The sequence below is a fragment of the Loxodonta africana genome, chromosome 18 (genome assembly GCF_030014295.1).
Source record: "Loxodonta africana isolate mLoxAfr1 chromosome 18, mLoxAfr1.hap2, whole genome shotgun sequence".
NCBI classification, from domain to species: domain Eukaryota; kingdom Metazoa; phylum Chordata; class Mammalia; order Proboscidea; family Elephantidae; genus Loxodonta; species Loxodonta africana.
In genome coordinates this window covers 48624693-48648125 of record NC_087359.1, presented here as the reverse complement: position 1 = coordinate 48648125, position 23433 = coordinate 48624693, and the positions used below count along the sequence as shown (strand labels likewise).

General features: G+C 39.0%; 1 protein-coding gene across 3 annotated transcripts in view; it reads right to left on the bottom strand.

Moving 5' to 3' along the window:
* Nucleotides 1-8635, bottom strand: part of DHX40 (DEAH-box helicase 40) — a 61535-nt gene extending 52900 nt beyond the window's left edge. Inside the window, exons 1-7 of one of the 3 annotated variants that reach the window (XM_064271307.1) lie at nt 8439-8635; nt 7439-7606; nt 5424-5569; nt 4230-4349; nt 3804-4031; nt 3515-3581; nt 2382-2513 (exon numbers count right to left, since the gene is read on the bottom strand). In XM_064271307.1, coding sequence (XP_064127377.1) covers nt 2382-2513; nt 3515-3581; nt 3804-4031; nt 4230-4349; nt 5424-5569; nt 7439-7606; nt 8439-8550 — 973 coding nt within the window. In that variant the 5' untranslated portion in view covers nt 8551-8635. The remainder of the gene's footprint in view (nt 1-2381; nt 2514-3514; nt 3582-3803; nt 4032-4229; nt 4350-5423; nt 5570-7438; nt 7607-8438) is intronic. The other 2 variants (XM_064271306.1, XM_003414582.4) reach the window with 2 other exon arrangements.
* Nucleotides 8636-23433: the final 14798 nt, after the last annotated feature.

Genomic DNA, 23433 nt, shown 5'->3' with positions numbered 1-23433 from the left:
TGTCAAGTAGGGAGATATTTTAATATGTCCCTTTGATGCAGGCAATCACCCTCATAGTTGGCCCAGAAATAGTAGCACATATAAAATAGCCTCCTCGCAATTTTTACCTACTCACTATAGGCAACAGACAGGAAACCCTTCTTCCCTCTCCTCACTCCCAACTGCAAGTTTTCTGTTCTTAAAGCATAACAGGAAATAACATTATAAGAGTGTCTCTCCCCACCACACAAAATATAAACAGAGATGAAAGTAAGTGCTCTGTTGTATTACGCAGGCTAAAAATGGAAAACTAAGAGCCCAAGCACCCATCACTCTCTCCCTATTTTACCCAACTCCACCTCACACATTACTCAGTACCTTATTAGCTCCATCTGAACGCCTCTTCACACTGCTATATACTGCTGTAATAAGTATTATTATGCTCACAATGGATCACCAGTAGATCACCCTTGACAGCACTCTTGGAACTAGAAGGGAAACTAAATAAATGAAATCCTTCAGTAATGGCTCTGCCCACACCCAGTCACACATGCATGACACATATATACCAGAAAATCACATATACTGGGAATTAAGGCTGAAAGCAGACTAAAGTGAAGCCAGAAGGATAATGAATCCCAGATTATTCAGTTGGCATTTTAACTCAACAGGCAAAAGGTACCCAACGGGGGACTGACTATCAGAGCTGTGCTTCTGGGTGATTACGGATACCACTCCAAGTAAAATGGTAAGGCATATCTGGGAAAACAAGTTAGCGGGCTATGTTAGCAACTCAGGAAAGCAAACTAAGGATACCATTTTGGCAGTGAAATTAGAAAAAGAAGATCTGGACGAGACAAAGGTAAAAGGAAACCTATAGGAGCTGCCACTTGCTTGAACTGAATAATTTGGGAGGATATGATACACCAACTAGAAAGCCCAGCGAGAAGGCCCAGGAGCTCTGAGAGCAGGAGTGAGACCTGAACTAGAGACAGCTTCCAATAGTCATCCACAAATAAGTGACAGATGATTCCTAGGAGCCAACCTCTCCAAAACGAAGAACACGAGAAAAGAGCAAGCTAAAGATGAAACCCTCAGAAAAAGCTACACTTAGACAGGAGCAAAGGGAGGAAGCAGCCTCAGAGAAAGAGTGGTCAGGAGAACGAGATAACTAAATATTATCCCAGACAACAACATTTCAAGAAGGAGACTATCATTAGAATCACAAAGTCAAAATACAAATGAATGGAAAACATACAAAAGATTAGAGGAGTAAGAGGTCACCAACAACCATTGACAGTATAAAAATCAGATTTCATGGAGTTAAACAAGGCAACGGCAGATACAGAACACATTTGCGATGTGTCAGCATGAAGAATGAAAATTACTTACTTTATGTAGAAGAAACTATACTGTGGTTAGTAACAAAACAACCATAACGGATTCTGAACTATCTTACCAGTTGCAAAGTAAATTATAAGAGTCAGTGGAGCAAGTCTCCAGAAAACAACGGAAACCTAAAAAAATGACCTTAAGAATTCCTTTGAAGATGTAAAAATAGAGATCTGTGCTTACAATACTGAGAGTAAGGGCTGAGTGTCACAAAAGGTATCTCCAAAATAGGACACGGTCTATGGTTATTTACCAACACATATATTCCCAAACTTTTTTTGTTAATATAAGGATGAGAGCAATTATCTGCTCAACAAAAATCAAAATACACATACAATACAAAAACATCTAACTGCCAATCCCCAAAACTACAAATACGAGGCTGAGGTCAGCTTCCCTTCAGTTTTACAGGTCAAATTCCATTAAAAAAAAATAATTTTATAAAAAAATTCCACACCTCATTCAACAATACTAATTATGATCAAATTTAAGAACAGTAAGAATTTGCACTTGCTCTCTGAATTCACAAAAGAATAGGATCATTACTCAAAAGCAGGCTAATGCATGGCTGCTTAAAAGGAAAACTATCCACTATGCTCAGTCTTAGATATACCTGGATATACATGATTTTTAGAAATTCTGTGCTGTGGCAAATCAGGTTTGACTTATGGTATTAGTAACAGGAAATTTAATCCTCATTTCAGGATTTATCTCTGATATTTCTGCTCTGCTGGGAAAGAACAGAGCCCACTCTTAACAATACTACAGGTATATCAAAGGGTCTTGAAAAAATGAACAAATGTGAAAAGACTTCTGTTATGGGGTGCTGGTCCTGTTAATGTTGTGTTTCATGGTCTGGGTGCTGGTTACGAAGATGAGTTCAGTTTGTAAAATCCACTGACCTAAAGAGTTACGATCTGTACACCTCTCTCTCTCTATATATATATGATTATCCAATAAAAAGTTTTTTTTTTAAATCAGTCAAATTTTCTATTCTAATGAGGAATTACCTGTTGTCATAGATCCATAACATGGCAATATAAGCAACCCATCTAGAGTGGTATCTTGAACATCATAATCATAATCCACAGACTCTGCCATCTGGAAGAGTAGCTCACAACTTTTCTCGATTTCAAACTGGCCTGAAATGGGGGAAAAAAAATACCTTCAGAAATTAAACAGCAAAATTAAGAATGAAAAAAAAATCTTCTAGATTAAAATTAGTTCTGCATAATAGCTATTTTAAATCTTTCATTTGCTCTAAAGGAGATAACACAAAAAAGTTTTACCATACACGTGCCAAATTTCAACAACAAAATTCAAGACAGAAAAAACATCAGTTTCCAAGGAATTGAAATCTCTAAAGGAATAAAAAATGTTTACAACCTTCAACCCTTTCATCTTGTTAACACAGTATTTATGGAAAACTCAGTAAAGTTCATTGTTCATACAGGGAACGGTAGTCCAAGAGATATTTCTTTGGATATAATCAAAAGAGTTAAATAACCTCAAAAAGGCAAAGAGATTGTTACAATGCTTCACTTCTGACAGTACATGGCAGAGTAGGAGGTGAGTGATGAAATGATTTATTCCTGTTAGTAGGATGCTGCTGCTTGAAGAGTCACACCAGTCTGAGATTTAACTGTTCTATTTTTGACCTACAAAAAACTGCCAAAGGCTTATCTGTGATCCATGGATTCCACACCTTATGTACTGCTATCACACAGCACTATCCCACCCCTCAAAGAAGAAAAGGAGCTGGTGGAATGTCTTTTGAAATAACGGAATTAATCATTCAGACCCAGGACTATTTAGTCTGTTTAGACTGTTTAGACCAACAATAATTTGTACAGTAAAAAAAAAGACCAATAAAAATAACAATCATTCGCCATTGAATATAAGCTCAATGTGTTTTACACATAATCTTATACACGTAAATATTTATATATCAGAAATATTCTGATATTTTTATGCAAAATTATCTTATGTATCTTATATCTAAAACTGTTCAGATAAACAAAAAAAGGTAAGGCAACAGTTGAGGACAGCCCAGATTTCCAACATGGAGGTAGCACTCTATCCCATTGCCCCATTCTGTTCTCAAAAATAGCAAACGTTTTTAAACCTGACATTGAATGCTCACCAGTCAGAAAAACCAAGATGTCTCCAGCCATTTCATTCAAATGGATATCCATGGTCACTTTCACGATCTAAAGCAAGAAACACAGGCATAATATGCTAATGGAAATACAGTCGCTCCCCCACCACTACATCCCCTGGCTCCACAGAAAAATTAAATTCGCGTTCTCAAAATTTCTAGGACCCATTAGGGTTGTCGTTACAATAGTAACAGGAACAAATGAATTACCAAACTACTCAATTAACTAAAATCACAGATTTTAAAAAGTCAGTAAAAGTATGCCAAGTAATACCGCTTGAATATATGCAGTATTTTCTCTGTCTCGTGGTCCAATCAAATTGCAGAATTTCTCTCTGACAGGATAAAGTCTTCCAGGTATATCAAATATTGGACAATTTCCAAAGAATGCAGAGAGCTTGGCTAACTCCATAGTTGCTGACATCACCACCACTTTTAAGTGCTCCTTTCTGTTAGGAGACTTCTCCTGAAATAGCTTCTTCAATAAACCAAATAAGATGTCCTGAAAGAAAAGCAAACTTCTAGTAAGTCACAAATGTAACTGCTGAGTTATTTTAAAAATATTGCTATTCTAACCAAATAATTTCTATTTCAATAGATTAAAATTTAAGTAAGAGAAAGCAATTCTCTATACAGTAAAAAGCTGCCCCAAAGAAGTAAACTATTTACTTGCTAATAAAAAAATCAATGTATTACTCACTGTAGTTAGAGTTCTCTCATGGGCTTCATCTAAAATAATGACACTGAATTTGGTAAGATTTGGATCTCCCAGAATATGTTTCAGTAAACATCCATCAGTCATGTATTTGATTGCTGTTTCCTAAAGTGCAGACAGCAGAATACACCAAGTTATAGTATCACAGAATTTCATTACTTCCCCCAACTAAATTTTTCCCCAAAATGCACAGACATGGAAGTGATCCAACTAACCTGACTAAATTAAAGAGAATATTAAAAAGTCCAACAAGGATGATAAATTATGAAAAGTGTGATCTAGACAGAGACGAGGATGAGGAACTAAGGTGGGTGTTCTGGGATAAAACAATAAGATGAGGTAATAAGGAAATACGATGAAGTCAATGCAAAGTGGTAAGGTAAAGCAATGGCCTCAGGTGTGCAAGCTGTGGGCAGCGACAATAAAATAGGACTCATCCTCTTTGTCTCAGCCACTATTTCAGAGAATTCAGGAGGAAAGAGAAACAGAGCTAAAGACAGAGAAAATGGGAAACTTTCCTCTCCCTCTCTCCTTTCCCCTACTCATTCTCCCATAAAAAAATAATATCACTAGACTACCGTTAGACCAAGGAGAGAAAAAGGTCCAAAGACTAGAGGAACCAGGAAGGGAAGAAAAGAGAGAAGGAAAAATCCCCAGCAGTGACCACTAGGGAGGCCAAGATATTATTTTGGGGAGAGGTACTCTGTGTCACATTTGATAGCCATTCCTATTAGGAACCATAAGTAAATCACGGATTACTTTGTATCTGGTATGGGATTTAGAAATCCTGATGAAATATAAATTGTAATTATTAACTATTAAAAAGAAAACGATTTTAAACTCATTAGTACCATACAACTAGAAAATGCTCAATAAAGCCTGCTGACTTCATTAAGTTGTCAGATTTCCACTAGCTTCAAGTCAAAAATCCTCACAGCTAAAAAATATAAAACAAGAGAATTCTAGGAAAAATAAACAACTGTCATCACCTAACTGAGGAGGGAGACACTGGGGTAAATATTAGACTCTTCAGAATTAAAGCATTAGCAACGGGCAACAAAAACTAATTTAAGTCTAAGGCTGCTTCTTTAAAATATATGAGATTTTTATATTAAAACCTTTCTCCACCCCTTCAGTAAGCTTACAGTACTTAAAAGAATACCAACAAAATTTGTGTACCTTAGAGCTGCAATCATCAAAACGAACTTGGTATCCTACTTTCGATCCCAAAGCGCATTTCATTTCTTCAGCAACCCTCTGAGCAACAGATATGGCAGCAACTTTTCGTGGTTGAGTTACACCAATCATACCATGCTGTGAAAACCCTATCGAAACCAGAGATAAAAGACGTAACATCAGCAACTGGTTCTTCCTAACAAAGCTAAGATGAGCCCTGGTAGTGCAGAGGCTAAACGCTCAGCTGCTAACCAAAAGGTCAGCAGTTTAACCCCACCAGCTGCTCCACAGCAGAAAGATATGGCAATCTGCTTCCATAAAGACTACAGCCTTGGAAACCTTACGAGGCAGTTCTACTCTGTCCTATAGGGTCACGATAAGTCTGATCAACTCGATGGCAACTTGGTTTTTGTTTTCTCGGAGCTAAGTCATTTTTGGTCAATCAAGATAAACTGCTCAAATGCTTCCAAAAGAAAATCCTGCAAATTAGTAACATACTTGATTACCTTTGCACCTTGAAAATTTAATATTAATTCTGAAATAAAAATAAATATTAATAACCATTCAAAACATATATACATATATGTTAACTACATTTAGTTTTTTGGTTTGTTTCCAATTCCACTCTAAAGCATAAGCCAACAATTTATAATCCCTAGGAATCCATAAAATTCCATGTTGTTCTGGGTTCCAACTCATAGCTACCCTATGGACAACAGGATGAAACACTGCCCGGTCCTGCGCTGTCCTCACAATCGTTGTTATGCTTAACCCCACTGTTGCAGCCACTGCGTCAATCCATCTAATTGAGGGTCTTCCTCTTTTTTGCTGACCCACCACTTGACCAAGCATGATGTCCTTCTCCAGGGACTGATCCCTCCTGACAACATTTCCAAAGTATGTGAGATGTAGTCTTCCCATCTTTGTTTCTAAGGAGCATTCTGGTTGTACTTCTTCCAAGGCAGTCCATGGTATATTCAATATTCTTCTCCAAAACCACAATTCAAAGGCGTCAATTCTTCTTCGGTCTTCCTTACTCATCATCCAGCTTTCACATGCATAGGAGGCTACTGAAAACACCACGGCTTGGGTCAGATGCACTTTAGTCCTCAAAGTGACATCTTTGCTTCTCAACACTTTAAAGAGGTCTTTTGCAACAGATCTGCCCAATGATAAAATTCTATACATCTCCTGAAATAAATTTACCTTTGCCACAGAAGTAACACTTGATTTAAAAATGCCATCTTTCATAGATTCTATCAGCATTTTTTACCTTCTTAGTATTTCTAAAATAGAGTTGAAACTTAAAATTAATGGCATTTTTCCTTTCTTAATGGCATATAAAATAGCAGTATATCTCGACAGAACTAAAGATTTGATCCCTTAGAGCAAGTTAACACAAATTTAAAACTATATGGTTTTTTTGTTTATGTGAATCTTTGTTCTTTAACAATCTTATTATAGAAAGGTTTGCCACACTGAAGGAAAATGCAGTTCAGCTGCTTGGCTCTAACAGAGTCAGGGAATATTTACCTGATAATGCTCTGAAGAAACCAAGAAATACTAATGTCAGCAACGAACATCAACGTATCCCTTCTCTCTTCAGTATCATTTCAACATCCAACAGTTCATAGTCTACTGCAAGATAAACTTATTCTACAGCAAAGAAATAATACCTACCTATAATTTTATTTGGGATTATTACAGAGTTAAAAATGGAAAAATTTGCCGTCTCAACTAATTCTTGAATCTGAAATAAGACCATAAAGCAAGGCAGAACATAAGGAGGGTGTGCCAAGAAAAGAATTTGGACAGGAACCAAAGTGTAGTGATGGTACTGGCTGCTAAACTAATTTTCAAAAATCATGATATTTATTTCTCACATACTACTTCCAGATGAATGGAATCAGATAAAGATGTTTTCATGGGTATTTGTAAAGTAGGTAAGTCCTATCAGTCTTTAAAAAGAGGATTTTCTTTTTTTAATTACTACCAGTATTATCCCAGAATAAAATTACCTGCTTCATATAGATATTTCGGGAGTTGAGTTGTTTTACCACTTCCTGTATTTCCAGTAACAATAAGGAATGAATTGTCCCTCACAGCCTGAATAAGCTTTTTTCTTTGTTTCTGAATAGGAAAAGTTGGAGTAGTTCCTCCTTCCTGTGATGTGCATCCTTTCTCTTCTGTAATAACAGAAAAACAATTATGCAATTAAAAGACCTGTAAAAATATCTTTGACTCAGTTTTCCATAACTGGAAAAAGAAAAACAATAGAATTTAAAGAATGGAAGGAATCAATCCATCACTTCTCATTTAAATCATCTCTGCCCAATTCTTAAGTGAGCTTTATAAGTCCAGAACAACTTTTCTGGTGAAATCTAACAACTTGAACATTTGTTAATGCATGACTTAAGCTACTTGACAACGCAGGTCTCGCACAATGCAACATATATACATATATACATACACAAAAGCACAAAATCCACACAATTTTATAAAACAACAGACCAAAACCTGGGAGAGAACCAGCAGAAAATTCTCAGCTGAATTAGAAGCCACCTATGTTTGCCTCTGATTCATGGTTCAAGTTAGGTCCCTGTTCAGAGTGACTGATATCCCAGAAGGCCAAGTGCTAGGTAACCATGGAAACTGGCTCCTGGAAACTGGCTCCCTTCACACCGTACCCAAAGGCAGGCTGGCGGCCCGACGAAGGGGGGTGGTGTGGGTGGGTAGAGAACAAAGGCTTTATGAGCCTGTTTAAGAACACAACATTTCTAGGCGTTGGGGTTAACTTTTTTGCCCCCCATCAGGGTTTTCACCCAACTTGGGTCTGGGACCGCCCCCCTCTAAGCCAAAGTACTCATTGGACGCAAAGTTCGCCTCTGGCTTGAAGGGCTAGGAGAACGCTACGTCCTCCTCCCTGCTCTTCTCTACCAGCTAAAGGCTGACTTTTATCCCCCAAATCCCCCATGCCGTAACTCCCACTGGCCTCGTGTAGCGTCCCGCGGACCGCACCTCTATCAGCAATGGGAACAGCCAAGGGCCGCTCTTCCTGGAGGTCTCTTGACCGCTCACTCTCTTCCTGCCGCCTTGGCGCCCTGCCCGCGACGGCGGGAAACCGGGACATAGACCTGGCCCAGAGCAGAGGTGAGCACGCCCACCGATCTGGGAAGATGGGAGGGGAAAGGCGAAGACGCTTCTTGATGACGTTGGGTGTTTACTTCCGCGCGTGCGACTTGAAGAGAGGGGAGGGAGCGCTGCTCCGTGACGCGACGCGCGGCGGACGGAAACCTCTTCCACTCCCGGTCCTCCGCTGAGGCTGGGCCGCCAGTCCAAGCCACACCCCCGAGGATTTTCGGCCAACTGTGCGCGCGGAGCATGGAGCAGCGAAGACACCCCCAAGGCCTCGAAGGCTCCCTTTTGTTTGCACTCTTGCGCGCAGAAAGCGCAGCGACACCCGTATTCTCAGCCACAGTGATTGTTAAAGCCAATTATCCCATCATACGCTTGGCCAATGTGACCCTTTTCCAGAAACAGGAACCAACCTAAGAGTGCCCCTCCCCACACCTCATTCTCATCGTGCCCATCCTGAAATGACCTGTCCATGGCAAAGAGCTACAGAACCAAACTTCTAGTTATGTAGTGCCCAAAATATAGGTTGCTGATCATTTTCTTCCCAGGACCTGCCCTTTCATTTCTTTCCATGTTTACTCTTCCTCCCCTCGAACCAGACAGTAAAGCCCCTGGAGGGCAGGAACTTTGGAAAACCACTGTTCACCCAGTGTCCAGCACCATGATTCATGGTAAGCCCCCAATATTTGTTGAATTTGATTAGTGGATAGATGGATGAATGATTGATCTCCAGAGAAATTAAGCCCACTTTTAGTGAATGTGGATCCCCTGGAAACCACAATAACTGAAAAGTTAAACTAATACACTACAATAAGAGGTGGGTGACTTTTTCAGAAAACATACTTTGGACGGCAGGTCTTTTTGTTATACAACCTACCATTTTTTAAAATATGTAACCTGTAATAAAATCAGTGCAATCTGAAAATGGTATCTTGGTCTTTTCAGCCATTCCTCCTGTAAGAAATAACCAAAGACAACAAGTCAAAGGTGTCACTTCACCATCAACTAAAGGTCCCAACACTTCTATCTAACCGGGCTTCAAAAGATGTACCATAAGGTCGTGGGACCGCAAGATTTTTCTGTGCTCATTTAAAATGCACTTATACTAACTCCTTTTAAAATGGGACTCATCAACAACTTAAATGTAAGTTTAATAGATTTCAAATGACACCAAATGAGGTGCAACTTTCTAACGGCTTCGTACCTCAAAACACTGGTGCTACAAGAAGAGATCTGAAAGTAAAGGAAAACAGCCCAGGTTTCTCTTGTCAAGAGCAACTTCCAACCTTCTGGATTCTGTTGGAAATTCAAAACATAAAGACCAAAAGAAATCAAGAAAGAAAAGAAAAAACACATATTAAAGGTAAGACACCAGTCAGTTTGGTATTTCAGTACTAGGCAGCTATATAAGTGACATAATAAAGTCATGTTCCAAGAAAATGAGCAGAATTTTCAAAACCAGCGATACCCAGAAAAACCAAACCTATTGCCATCAAGTCAATTCTGACTCATGGTGACCCTGTAGGACAGAGTAGAACTGCCCCCATAGGGTTTCCAAGGCCATAAATCTTCATGGAAGCAGACTGCCACATCTTTCTCTCGCAGAGCGACTGGTGGTTTTGAACTGCCAACCTTTCACTTAGCCGCCGAGCACTGCTCCACCAGGGCTCGTAACCCAATGATAGTTACCATTCATTGAGCACCTAGCAGTCAAGCATTTAATATAAATTATTTCATTTATTCTTCACAAAACCCCTGAAAGGTAAGATATTATCCCTAATTTTCACAGATGAGAATCAAGGCTCAGAAAGTTATCCGAGGTGACAAAACAAGGAGGTAACAGGGCCAGGATTCAAAGCTACGCTCATAACCACTACACTGTAACAGGAAATAGGATTATCTAGATCATGGTACCTAAATACTGTATTTTCATCCAATGTTTGTAAATTAACCATTATAGGACTGACTCCATTCTTGCATTGGAACCACCTAATAAAAGTATCCAAGAATAAAACCTGAGGAAAATTAAAAGTGAAAAATTCAAATGTTTAATATTTTTTCATTTTGAAACCACGGACATTTAAAACATGTTACTGCTAATAAGCATGTGCTCAGGCTATTTGAAATTAAAAGATCAACAATTATTTCTTGCCCAATGAGCTTTCAAATCACGAGGGCAAACAAGACACAAATAGAGAGTAAAAATAGAAAATACATAAGTTGCATCTGGGAAGAGAAGTCAGTGTCCCCAACAACATTGAATCTATTTCCCATTATCTCTGGGTCACAAGGAAAAACTGAAAGAAATGATATTTAAAGAAGTGTGAAAAGTTGAATTGCATCCTGCTGCTATTGTTTCACAAGCAGTCTTTCAAATGTTCTTGAATCTAAGCAATCTGTTTATGAGCATCAAAAAAAAAAGGAAGGAGGCTCGATATTAAAGATTTAAAAAATTAAATAGAAATTTTAAGCCATCTTCAGGAAAGGAAGAAAAGTAGAGGGTACTGTTACAATGGTTAAAAGGAGTAACTGGAGCAGAAAGGAAAATTATCAAAGATATTAATGCAACAGTGACCAGAAAGTTAAAGAACACTACACAAGGTGATACGTAGAAACCGAATAGTAACAGGAAGTCACAGAAAGAGCCATGGCATCAAAGCACGTGGATTTTTTAAGTCATGGTTTTGATCAACAGTTGTTTGGGTAAAAAGGAGCAGATAGATGGCAGATTGCAAGTGGGTGAGAAGAGAATTAGAGAGCACATAGAAAGTGTACTTAATGCACTAAGAGATATCTGTTTAAAATCAGCTAAGCTAAATGAAAGGGAGATAAAAGAATAACTAGAAAAAATGCCATTGCTACGGTGTATATATGATATTTAAAAGAAGACTTGGTCAGTGAAATTATTGGAGAGCAATTAGTCGGAATCAACTCAAAGGCAATGGATTTGTTTTTTTTTTTTTTAAGTAGAAGTGTATTAAAAAAAAAATAGGAGAGCTGAAACACAGAGAAACTGATAAGAGAAATAGCAAGTTGACCTTTTGAGAAAGGATGTAGGACTGGAGGGGAGACTGCCAAATTTTACCCAAGGCAGGTGTTATAATAGTGCATTTGTGGAAGGTTTGTATCCCAAAATAAGGGTCTAATCTTTTCTCTGTATTTCCTTCCCCTTTTTCTATCTCACTGGTAAACCAAGGGCCTTCTTCCTCTCCATCAATCACCAAAACAGAAATAGATCCAAGGATACTGCTGACCTAAGTGCCAACCCAAAGCCTCCTGTGAATGTTTGAAAAACTGGTTACATCTTCTCTCTGGACAGGTAAGACTGGGCCAAGGGAGAAAGGAATAAGAAAGGAAGGAAGGATTGTGAGTAAAGGGATAAAGAGTCCTCAAAGTGGGCAGGAGAAGGAGGATCTTTTGTTAGAAAGTCTTATGGAAAAGTTTCAGGGAGATCAGTTGCCCTCAAATATGGTTCATCCCTCCCCCCTAAAAAAAATTAAGCAAAAACAAAAGTATATGACCAATATGTCATTTAACGGTTCTGGATACAGGTAGGCCTCAAAAGAGAGGGAAGGGTGCTTGTACATTCTAGAGGGAATAAAAACATGAAAATGAACCCCACTCCCTAAACCTTGTGAAACTAGACAGAAACAACTGGGGATTTTCCTATGAGTGAGGTTAATATTCTGTTAACATGCCTGTAAGATGTTAGGTAATTTGGGGGTTTGGAAGAAAATACTTTCATGGATATACCATATAATTTAGAGGAGTATCCACTTTCAGTCCAACAGTAAAGACATCATCATCACCCTTTTTTTTAATATTATGTTTCAGGTGTCCAGATATTAAGATTTGAGTGAGTATCACAGGTCTAGTCACCAAGCAGTCATTAAATCAATCATCAGTGATATTATTTAGCTGGAGATTAATAGAGATTGAAACGTTTCTAGTCATTGTCAATGAAAATTGATGCTTTATAATGCATATGTGCACATATGCATAATTTTGCATAAATTTGGGGATTAAATTCTAGTTTATTCATTGAATAAATTTATTATTGAATGAAATTTATTATTCTAACATTTATGCACTCTTTTTTTTTGCCTTGTTTTTTTTTTAATAATTTTTATTGAGCTTTAAGTGAACGTTTACAAATCAAGTCAGTCTGTCACATATAAGCTTATATACACCTTACTCCTTACTCCCACTTACTCTCCCCCTAATGAGTCAGCCCTTCCAGTCTCTCCTTTCGTGACAATTTTGCCAGTTTCTAACCCTCTCTACCCTCCTATCTCCCGTCCAGACAGGAGATGCCAACACAGTCTCAAGTGTCCACCTGATACAAGTAGCTCACTCTTCATCATCATCTCTCTCCTACCCATTGTCCAGTCCCTTCCATATCTGATGAGTTGTCTTCGGGAATGGTTCCTATCCTGGGCCAGCAGAAGGTTTGGGGACCATGACCGCCATGATTCTTCTAGTCTCAGTCAGACCATTAAGTCTGGTCTTTTTATGAGAATTTGGGGTCTGCATCTCACTGATCTCCTTCTCCCTCAGGGGTTCTCTGTTGTATGCGGTCTTTTTTAAAAAATGTATATATTTTTTATTGTATTTTCAGTGAAGATTTACACAGCAGTTTAGGTTCCCATTCAACAATTTCTACACAAATTGTTCAATGACATTGGTTACATTCTTCACAAAGCATGAACATTTTCCGTATTTCCTTTTTGGTTGTACCATTTCCTGTTAATCTAGTTTCCCTGCCCCCTTACCTTCTCACCCTTGCTTTAAAGTAATTGTTGACTCTTTGGTCTCATATAGATGATTTTTTTTTAAGGAGGACAGTACTCACAGGTGATACTCTTTATTTTGTGAATTAATATGTTAAATAGCTAGAAGGTAACCTCAGGGACTAGTGTCTGTTCGGTTAAAGAGGGTTTCAGGGCGATAGTCTTAGGGAGCCCTACAGTCTCAACCAGTCCAGTAAATCTGGAGCTTTAAGAATTTAAGGTTCTTTTCCACGTTTTTTTCCCATTCTATCAGGGTCCATCTATTGTGGCCCTGATAAGAATGGTCCATAGCGGTAGCCAGGCACCGTCTAGTTCTGGGGTCAGGGTAGATGAAGCCATGGTTTGTGTAGACTATTAGTCTTGTAGACTAGTTTCTTCTGTGAGTCTTTGATTTCCTTCTTTCTCTTTTGCTCCAGACAAGCAGAGACCAATAGTTGTATCCTACATGGTGCTTGCAAGCTTTTAAGACCCCGGACACTACTCACCACACTAGGATGTAGAACATGAGCTCTATGAACTATATTATGCCAATTGACTGAGTTATCCCATGAGTTGTCTTAAACCTTCAAACCCAGAAAACCAATCCTGTGAGGTATTTGGTTGTGTCTAAGAAGTATCTGTGACTGTGCCTCCTCGGCTTTGTTATATATATAATATGTGTGTGTGTATACATATGTATGTATGTGTATATATATACACATATGCATACACCTATATATCTGTATGTATGCTAATATATACATACCTGTATACATATATGCCTACACACATACATATATACCTGCACATGTATTATTTGGTTGTTGTTGCTGTTGTTGCAAAATTGTATATGCCATAGCAATTACCTAAAGGTCTTTTTTTCTTGTGTACACTTCAGTGACATTGTGTGCCTTCTTCAAGCTGTGCACACTTCGTCCTCATTCAGTGTTACCTTTCCCATCACCAAAGATAGCAAGTGTCTACTATCTAGAGAATGAATCCTCCTCTCCCCACTCGAACCCTGATAACAACTAACGGACATTAGTTTCGGTATATTTAACCGTTCTTGTCATTTCATAGAAGTGAGACCATGCAATATTTTTTTTGTGCTTGACTTATTTTTCTCACCATAATGTTCTCCAAACTCATCCCCATTGTAAGATGTTTTAGGAATTCATATTGCTTAGTATTCCATTGTATGTGTCTATCACATTTTACTTATCCATTCATCCATTAATGGTCACTTAGGTTGCTTCCAACTTTTTGCTATTGTGATTAGTGCTGCAGTGAGCATAGGTGTCACTTCTATTAGATCCACTCTATTAGGTCCACTCAGTGAGCATAGGTGTCACTTCTATTAGATCCACTTCTGTTAGGTCCACTCCCTAGGAGTGGAATTGCTGGGTCATATAGCAGGACTACCTCTAGTTTTGGGGGGGGAATCTTCGGACTGTTTTCCGCAATGGACATACCACTTTACATTCCCACCAGCAATGGGTGAGGGTTCCAATTTCTCCACATCCCGTCCAACACTTGTTATTTTCTGTTTTTTAATCTTAGCCATTCTAAAAAAATACCCACTGCCATCGTCATGGATTGAAATATGTCCCCCCAAAAATGTGTGTATGAATTTGCTTACGCCATGAGTCCCAGTATTCTGTGTTGTCCTCCATTTTGTGATTGTAATTTTATGTTAAAGAGGATTAGGGTGGGATTGTAACACCCTTACCAGGTTACATCCCTGATCCAATGTAAAGGGAGTTTTCTGGGGGTGTGGCCTACACCACCTTTTATCTCAAGAGATGAAAGGGAAGCAAGCAGAGAGTTGGGGACCTCATACCACCAAGAAAGCAGTGCTGGGAGCAGAACACGTCCTTTGGACCCGGGGTCCCTGTGCAGAGAAGCTCCTAGTCTAGGGGAAGATTAATGAGAAGGCCAACAGAGAAAGCAAGCTTTCCCCTGGTGCTGACGTCCTGAATTTGGACTTTTAGGCTACTTTACCGTGAAAAAATAAACCTCTCTTTCTTAAAACTATCCACATCTGTTATTTCTGTTATAGTAGCACTATATAACTAAGACAGCTGTCAAGTAGATTCTGACTCATAGCAACTCTATAGGACAGAGTAGAACTGTCCCATAGGGTTTCCAAGGAGCAGCTGGTGGATTTGAACTGCTGATCTTTTGATTGGCAGCCATAGCTCTTAACCACTGTTCCACTGGGGCTCCTAGCCATTCTAGTGGGAAAGAAATGGTATCTCATTGTGGTTTTCATTTGTAAATGTACTCTTTTAATAGCAATATTGTTTTTGTTAGTTAGTTGCCATTGAGTCAGTTCTGCCTCATAGTGACCCTGTGTGACAGAGTAGAACTGCCCCATAGGGTTTTCCAGGCTGTGAGCAGATCACTAGGTCTTTCTCCCATGAAGCCTCTGGGTAGGTTCAAACTACTAACCTTTCAATTAGCAGCTGAACTCTTAACTGTTACAGCACCAAGAATCCTTCTAATAGCCATGCAGGGTCATAAAAATATGCGTAAGACATGACCATTACCTTCAATAAGATTGCCTGTAGTCAAAACCAAACCTGACCAAACCTGTTGCTGTCAAGTCGATTCCAGCTAATAGCAACCATATAGGACAAAGTAGACCTGCCCTATAGGGTTTCCAAGGAGCAGCTGATGGATTCGAACAGCCAACCGTTTGGTCAGCAGCAGACTCTTTACCACTGTGCCACCAGGGCTCCTGCATGTAGCCAGGGAGATAAAATATTTAGAGGAGAAAAGTCTAGCTACAGTGATTGGGGATGGCTTCTTGGAGTTAGTGACATTTGAACTGAGCTTTGAAAGTTGGGAAGATTCTGACAAGTGATAGGAAAAGACATTCTGGATAAAGGGCACCTCACAAAGGCGCTAACTGAGTGCTCAAGATACTCTTAATGATGGATTATTGAAAAATCTGCAGAATTAGTGGTCATTCTCTAGTGATGGTCTCTGTAAATCTTTCCGTTGCCTGAAGGTGGCAAGCTGGGTTTATGTGAGAAACTTCAGCATCAAAATTATTTGAAAGAAACATGAAACAGCACTATTTCTCTGAAAAATAAACTTTCATCGACATTTAACTCATAAAATGAAAAAGATTAAATTACCAACATAAGTAGTCATTTAAATGTATAACCAGTATTATTTTAAGGTATACAGATTTTGCATTGCAAGTACTTATTTTAATTTGTATTGCTCTCATTGATTTCTTGGTTATGATATAATTTTTTTATAGGAAAAAATGTTGACAAAGAAAAAAGCTGATACTTTTAAGTATTACCGTTAAAATTTGTGGTAAGTATTATTTGAAAGTTTTTTGGAGTTAGGTTTATTGAGGCATAATTTCCAAGTGGTAGAACTCATTTTTTTTATTGTATAATTATATGAGTTTGATAAATTTTGACAAGTACATGTGGTGTGTAACTACCAGTATAATCAAGATATAAAACAGTTTTATCACTCCAACAAATTTCCTTAAGCCCTTTTGTGGTCAGTCCCTTCCTTCAACTACAGGTCCTGACAACCCCTGATTTGTTTTCTGTACATATAGTTTTACGTCTTCCAAAATGTAATACAAGTGGAATTCTAGGGTATGTATTCTTTTTTGGCCTGGCTTCTTTAATTCAGCTTAATTACTTTGAGATCTGCTCATGGTGTACTGTGTATCAATAGTTTAATCCTTTTTATTACTAAGTAGTATTCCATTGTATGGATGTACCACAATTTATCATCAATTAAGAGACATTTTTAGGTTGTTTCAGATTTTTTATTCATAATTTTTATTCAGATGATGAATAAAGCCGCTATAAACATTCACATACAGGTTTTTTTTTTAATAATTTTTATTGTGCTTTAAGTGAAAGTTTACAAATCAAGTCAGTCTCTCACACTAAAACCCATATATACCTTTCTACATACTCCCAATTACTCTCCCCCTAATGAGACAGCCTGCTCTCTCCCTCCACTCTCTCTTTTCGTGTCCATTTCTCCAGCTTCTAACCCCCTCTGCCCTCTCATCTCCCCTCCAGGCAGGAGATGCCAACATAGTCTCAAGTGTCCCCCTGATCCAAGAAGCTCACTCCTCACCAGCATCCCTCTCCAACCCATTGTCCAGTCCAATCCATGTCTGAAGAGTTGGCTTCAGGAATGCTTCCTGTCCTGGGCCAACAGTAGGTCTGGGGGCCGTGACCACCGGGGTCCTAGTCTCACTCAGACCATTAAGTCTGGTCTTTTTATGAGAATTTGGGGTCTGCATCCCACTGCTCTCCTGCTCCCTCACGGGTTGTCTGTTGTGTTCCCTGTCAGGGCAGTCATCGGTTGTAGCCGGGCACTATCTAGTTCTTCTGGTCTCAGGATGATGTAGTCTCTGGTTCATGTCTCTTGGGCTCGTAATTACCTTGTGTCCTTGGTGTTCTTCATTCTCCTTTGATCTAGTGGGTTGAGACTCATTGGTGCATCTTAGATGGCTACTTGCCAGCATTTAAGACCCCAGATGCTGCTCTTCAAAGTGGGATGCAGAATGTTTTCTTAATAGATTTTATTTTGCCAGTTGACTTAGATGTCCCCTGAAACCATGGTCCCCAGACCCCTTCCCCTGCTATGCTGGCCTTCGAAGCATTCAGTTTATTCAGGAAACTTCTTTGCTTTTGGTTTGGTCCAGTTGTGCTGACCTCCCCTGTATTGTGTGTTGTCTTTCCTTTCACCTGAAGTAGTTCTTATCTACTTTCTAATTATTGAATACGCCTCTCCCATCCTCCCTCCCTCCCCCTCCCCGTAACCACAAAAGAGTGTTTTCTTCTCAGTTTAAACTATTTCTCCAGTTCTTATAATAGTGGTCTTATACAATATTTGACCTTTTGCAACTGACTAATTTCACTCAGCATAATGCCTTCCAGGTTCCTCCATCTTATGAAATGTTTCACTGGTTCATCACTGTTGTTTATCGATGCGTAGTATTCCATTGTGTGAATGTACCATAATTTATTTATCCATTCATCTGTTGATGGGCACCTTGGTTGCTTCCATCTTTTTGCTATTGTAAACAGTGCTGCAATAAATATGGGTGTGCATGTATCTGTTCGTGTAAAGGCTCTTATTTCTCTAGGATATATTCCAAGGAGTGGGATTGGTGGATCATATGGTAGTTCTATTTCTAGCTTTTTAAGGAAGCGCCAAATCAATTTCCAAAGTGGTTGTACCATTTGACATTCCCACCAGCAGTGTATAAGTGTTACAATCTCTCCACAGTCTCTCCAACATTTATTATTTTGTGTTTTTTGAATTAATGCCAGCCTTGTTGTGGTTTTGATTTGCATTTCTCTAGTGTTTTTTTTAATGGCTAATGATCATGAGCATTTTCTCATGTATCTGTTAGCTACCTGAATGTCTTCTTTAGGGAAGTGTCTGTTCAGATCTTTTGCCCATTTTTTAATTGGGTTATTTGTCTTTTTGCAGTTGAGTTTTTGCAGTATCATGCAGATTTTAGAAATCAGGCGCTGATCAGAAATATCATAGCTAAAAACTTTTTCCCAGTCTGTAGGTAGTCTTTTTACTCTTTTGGTGAAGTCTTTGGATGAGCATAGGTGTTTGATTTTTAGGAGCTCCCAGTTATCTAGTTTTTCTTCTGGATTGTTAGTGATGATTTGTATACTGATTGTGCCATGTATTAGGGCTCCTAACACTGTCCCTGTTTTTTCTTCCATGACCTTTATCATTTTAGATTTTATATTTAGATCTTTGATCCATTTGGAGCTCGTTTTTGTGCATGGTGTGAGGTATGGGTCTTGTTTCATTTTTTTGCAGGTGGATATCCAGTTATGCCAGCATCATTTGTTAAAAAGACTATCTTTTCCCCATTTAACTGTTTTGGGGCCTTTGTCAAATATCAGCTGCTCATATGTGGATGGATTTATGTCTGGACTCTCAATTCTGTTCCATTGGTCTATGTATCTGTTGTTGTACCAGCACCAGGCTGTTTTGACTACTGTGGCAGTATAATAGGCTCTAAAATCAGGTAGAGTAAGGCCTCCCACTTTGTTCTTCTTTTTCAGTAATGCTTTACTTATCCAGGGCCACTTTCCCTTACATATGAAGTTGGTGATTTCTTTCTCCATCTCATTAAAGAATATCATTGGAATTTAGATTGGAATTGCATTAAATGTATAGATCGCTTTTGGTTGAATAGACATTTTTATAATGTTAAGTCTTCCTATCCGTGAGCAAGGTATGTTTTTCCACTTATGTAGGTCTCTTTTGGTTTCTTGCAAAAGTGTATTGTAGTTTGGTTTGTATAAATCTTTTACATCTCTGGTAAGATTTATTCCTAAGTATTTTATCTTCTTGGGGGCTACTGTAAATGGTGTTGATTTGGTGATTTCCCCTTCAGTGTTGTTTTTTTTTGGTGTAGAGGAATCCAACAGATTTTTGTATGTTCATCTTGTATCCTGAGACTCTGCTGAACTCCTCTTGTTAGTTTCAGTAGTTTTGTTGAGAATTCCTTAGGGTTTTCTGTGTCACATACAGGTTTTTGAATGACCATAAGTTTGAATTTCTCTTGGGTAAATTTTTTTTTTTTTAACTACCTAGGAGTGGAATTATTGAGTTGAATGGTAAGTGTATAAGAAACTGCCAAGTTGTTACATGATGAACCATCATGAGGGAGATCAGGAAATCCAACAGAGAGGAAAACTGCATCCTAAAAATTAGAAGGAGTTCTTAGGTGGTATAGCTGAAAGGTTGGAGACTTGAGTCTATCCGGAGGTGCCTTGGAAGAAAGGCCTGGTGATGTGAAAACCCAGGCATTGAAAACCCTATGGGGCACAGTTCTACTCTGGCAGACATGGGGTAGCTATGAGACAGTATCAACTTGGCAACTGGGTCTGGTTTTAAGAATTAGAAATAACAGGAAAACCTGAAAGAGACTATAAAATATGTGTTTTAATTATTAAAAAGATAAAACAATAGAAACTATGATGAAACGAGAACACTACAAAAACAAACAGACAAATTTGAAAAAGAATAAACTTTTAAAAACAAAAAACCTATTCAACGAGATTAAAAACTCAATGGACAGTTTAAACAACTGATGAGGAAAATAATGAATAGAAGATAGAGCTGAGGAAATCACCCACAATGCAGCACATAACCGTGAAGAGATGGAAAATATGAAAGGGTATGGAGGATAGAACCAGAAGGCCCAATATATGTCTAAAATGAGTTCCAGAGTGATAAGAGAGAATGAGAAAGAAGCAATGTTTTTTTAAGTTTTTTTTTCACTTTAGATGAAGGTTTACAGAACAAACTAGTTTCTCATTAAACAGTACAGGTATTGTTTTATGACATTGATTAACAACCCCACGACATGTCAACACTCTCCCTTCTCAGCCTTGAGTTCCATATTACCAGCTTTCCTGTCCTCTCCTGCCTTCTAGTCCTTGCCTCTGGGCTAGTGTGCCCCTTTAGTCTCACTTTGTTTTATTGGCCTGTCCAGTCTTTGGCTGAAGGGTGAACCTCAGGTGTGACTTCATTACTGAGCTGACATGGTGTCCAGAGGCCATACTCTCAGGTTTTCTCTAGTCTCTGTCGGGGCAGCAAATCTGGTCTTTCTTTTTGAGTTAGAATTTTGTTCTACATTTTTCTCCAGCTCTGTCTGGGGCCCTCTATTGTGATCCCTGTCAGAGTGGTCAGTGGTAGTAGCCAGGCGCCATCTAGTTGTACTGGACTCAGTCTGGTGGAGGCCGTGGTAGATGTGGTCCCTTAGCCCTTTGGACTAATCTTTCCCTTGTGCCTTTAGTTTTCTTTGTTATTCCTTGCTCCAAAAGGGGTAAGACCAGTGGAGTATCCTAGATAGCCTCTTACAGGCTTTTAAGACCCCAGACACTATTTGCCAAGGTAGAATGTAGAACATTTTCTTTATAAACTATGTTATGCCAATTGAGCTAGATGTTCCCCGAGACCATGGTCCCCACAGCCCTCAGCCCAGCAATTTGGTCCTTCAGGGAGTTTAGATGTGTCTATGGAGCTTCTATAACCTTGCCTTATACAAGTTGTGCTGGCTTCCCCAGTATTGTGTACTGTCTTACCCTTCACCAAAGTTACCACTTATCTACTGTCTATTTAGTGTTTTTCCATCCCCATCTCTCCATTCCCTTGTAACCATCAAAGATTGTTTCTTTTTGTGTGTAAACCTTTGAAAGAAGCAATGTTTGACTAAACAATCACTGAACCCAAGACAGGAAAAGTTAAAAATCATACACACCTAAACAAAGTGAAACGCAACCCAAAGGAAAGAGAAAATCTTAAAAGAATCAGGATAAAAAAGACTTCAAGCAAACAAACTACAATACACCATCAGCAGATATCTCATATACAACTCATAATCAGTCAAGGTGAGTTCACACTGGACTAGGGTGGGCCCTAATCCAATACGACTGGTGGTAACTTTCCTTTCTGTTCCAGGTGGAGGGTGGCACTGAAGGAAGAAAGAACAGTTAGACGCTTGTGTCTTGAGCACCCTTCTCCAGGGCAACTTTCTGAAGAAGGAAGATAGATAGCATGAGGAGAAAATAAAAGGGCTCATGCCCTGCTTCCATTTGGCTTGGTGCCACATCCAGTATTATGACTGTTCAGCAGTGACAGACAGAAGTGGGAAGATTGACGAGCCTGACGCAGCGGTCCTGGCTCCCTGCTAGCTGTGTGGCCTGCAGGGGATCCTGATGAAGGAACACAGAAAAGCAGAAGGTTCTAGTAGAAACAAAGAGGTTGCAGCACGCAGAGCAAATGGCTAAAACCACAGACTTCAGTGAGGATGCCGGCATACTGCCCAAAAGGCCAGGTAAGAGTTGCCATACCTCATTGGGGCCCTCCATGGCCACCAGTCCATAGAGATGCCACTCTGCCACAGAGACAGGTGAGCATCCTGAGACCCCACACGGATTTGTGGCCCATCCTCTCCTAGCCACCATGAGGTCACAAATTCTTCTCTACAGGCAGACGCTATTTTAAAGAGGAACAAGGGGAAGAGCAGGGAAATGTGAAACATTTTAACCACCCCAAAAGAAAATTTATTACTCAAAAGTGACTATTTAAACTGAAAGAGGGTGTTACCTTGAATTGGCAAGTTTAAAGTTGGTTTTATTCCCCCTCCCACTGTGGAGCAAGGTGGGAGCTTACAAGGAAAATGAGATCCATCATAGAAAATAACCGTGCTTTCTGTGCATTGGAAACCCTGGTGGCGTAGTGGTTAAGTGCTATGGCTGTTAACGAAAGGGTCGGCAGTTTGAATCCTCCAGGCGCTCCTTGGAAACTCTATAGTACAGTTCTACTCTGTCCTATAGGGTCGCCATGAGTCAGAATCGACTCGACAGCGCTGGGTTTGGTTTTGTTTTGGTTTCTGTGCATATTGGAATTATAGTATGGATAAATTTTTAACTATGCAAGTTCTTAAAAAATATTTTTAATTGCTCTTTATTTGCATTATAAACACCTGTTTTTCTCTGTTCATGCCTTCTTGTTTCTCTATAATTAGGCCCCTTTCCTCCAAAATGAGCGATGTAATTCTTTGAGGTGTCTTAGGAACATTAAGTGGTGACTACAGAAAATAGATTGTTGCTGCTGGTCTTTAAGCTGTATAATGGAGAGTGAGCTTTGTAGCAGGTGGCCAGTGCCATAGTAATCAGCAGTGTTCTCAGCTTAACCCGCTCCCACTATATCACTATGCAAACACAATTGGCATTATTTTTGTGATTACCTCTCCTTTTGTCAATAGTCAAAATATGTTTGCTCACCCTTGAGCATACATTATTACCCTAGATTCTAATCAATTCATCCAAATGCTAGCAGTTGTAGCTACAAGATCTACAAAACATTTTTACATAAACAGAGGAAAATAGTTCGTTTTTTCTTTTTGGATAACACGTACTGCTTTGTTTATTTTATTTACTTTTTTGTAGAGTGGAATGTGAATACCTTTGGGTGTATTGGGATTTCTCTGGACACAATTTTGGAATAAAGAAACTACTGAATACATCAAAAGAATACAAGGGAAAAAAGGACAGGATATTTGCTGCTCAACT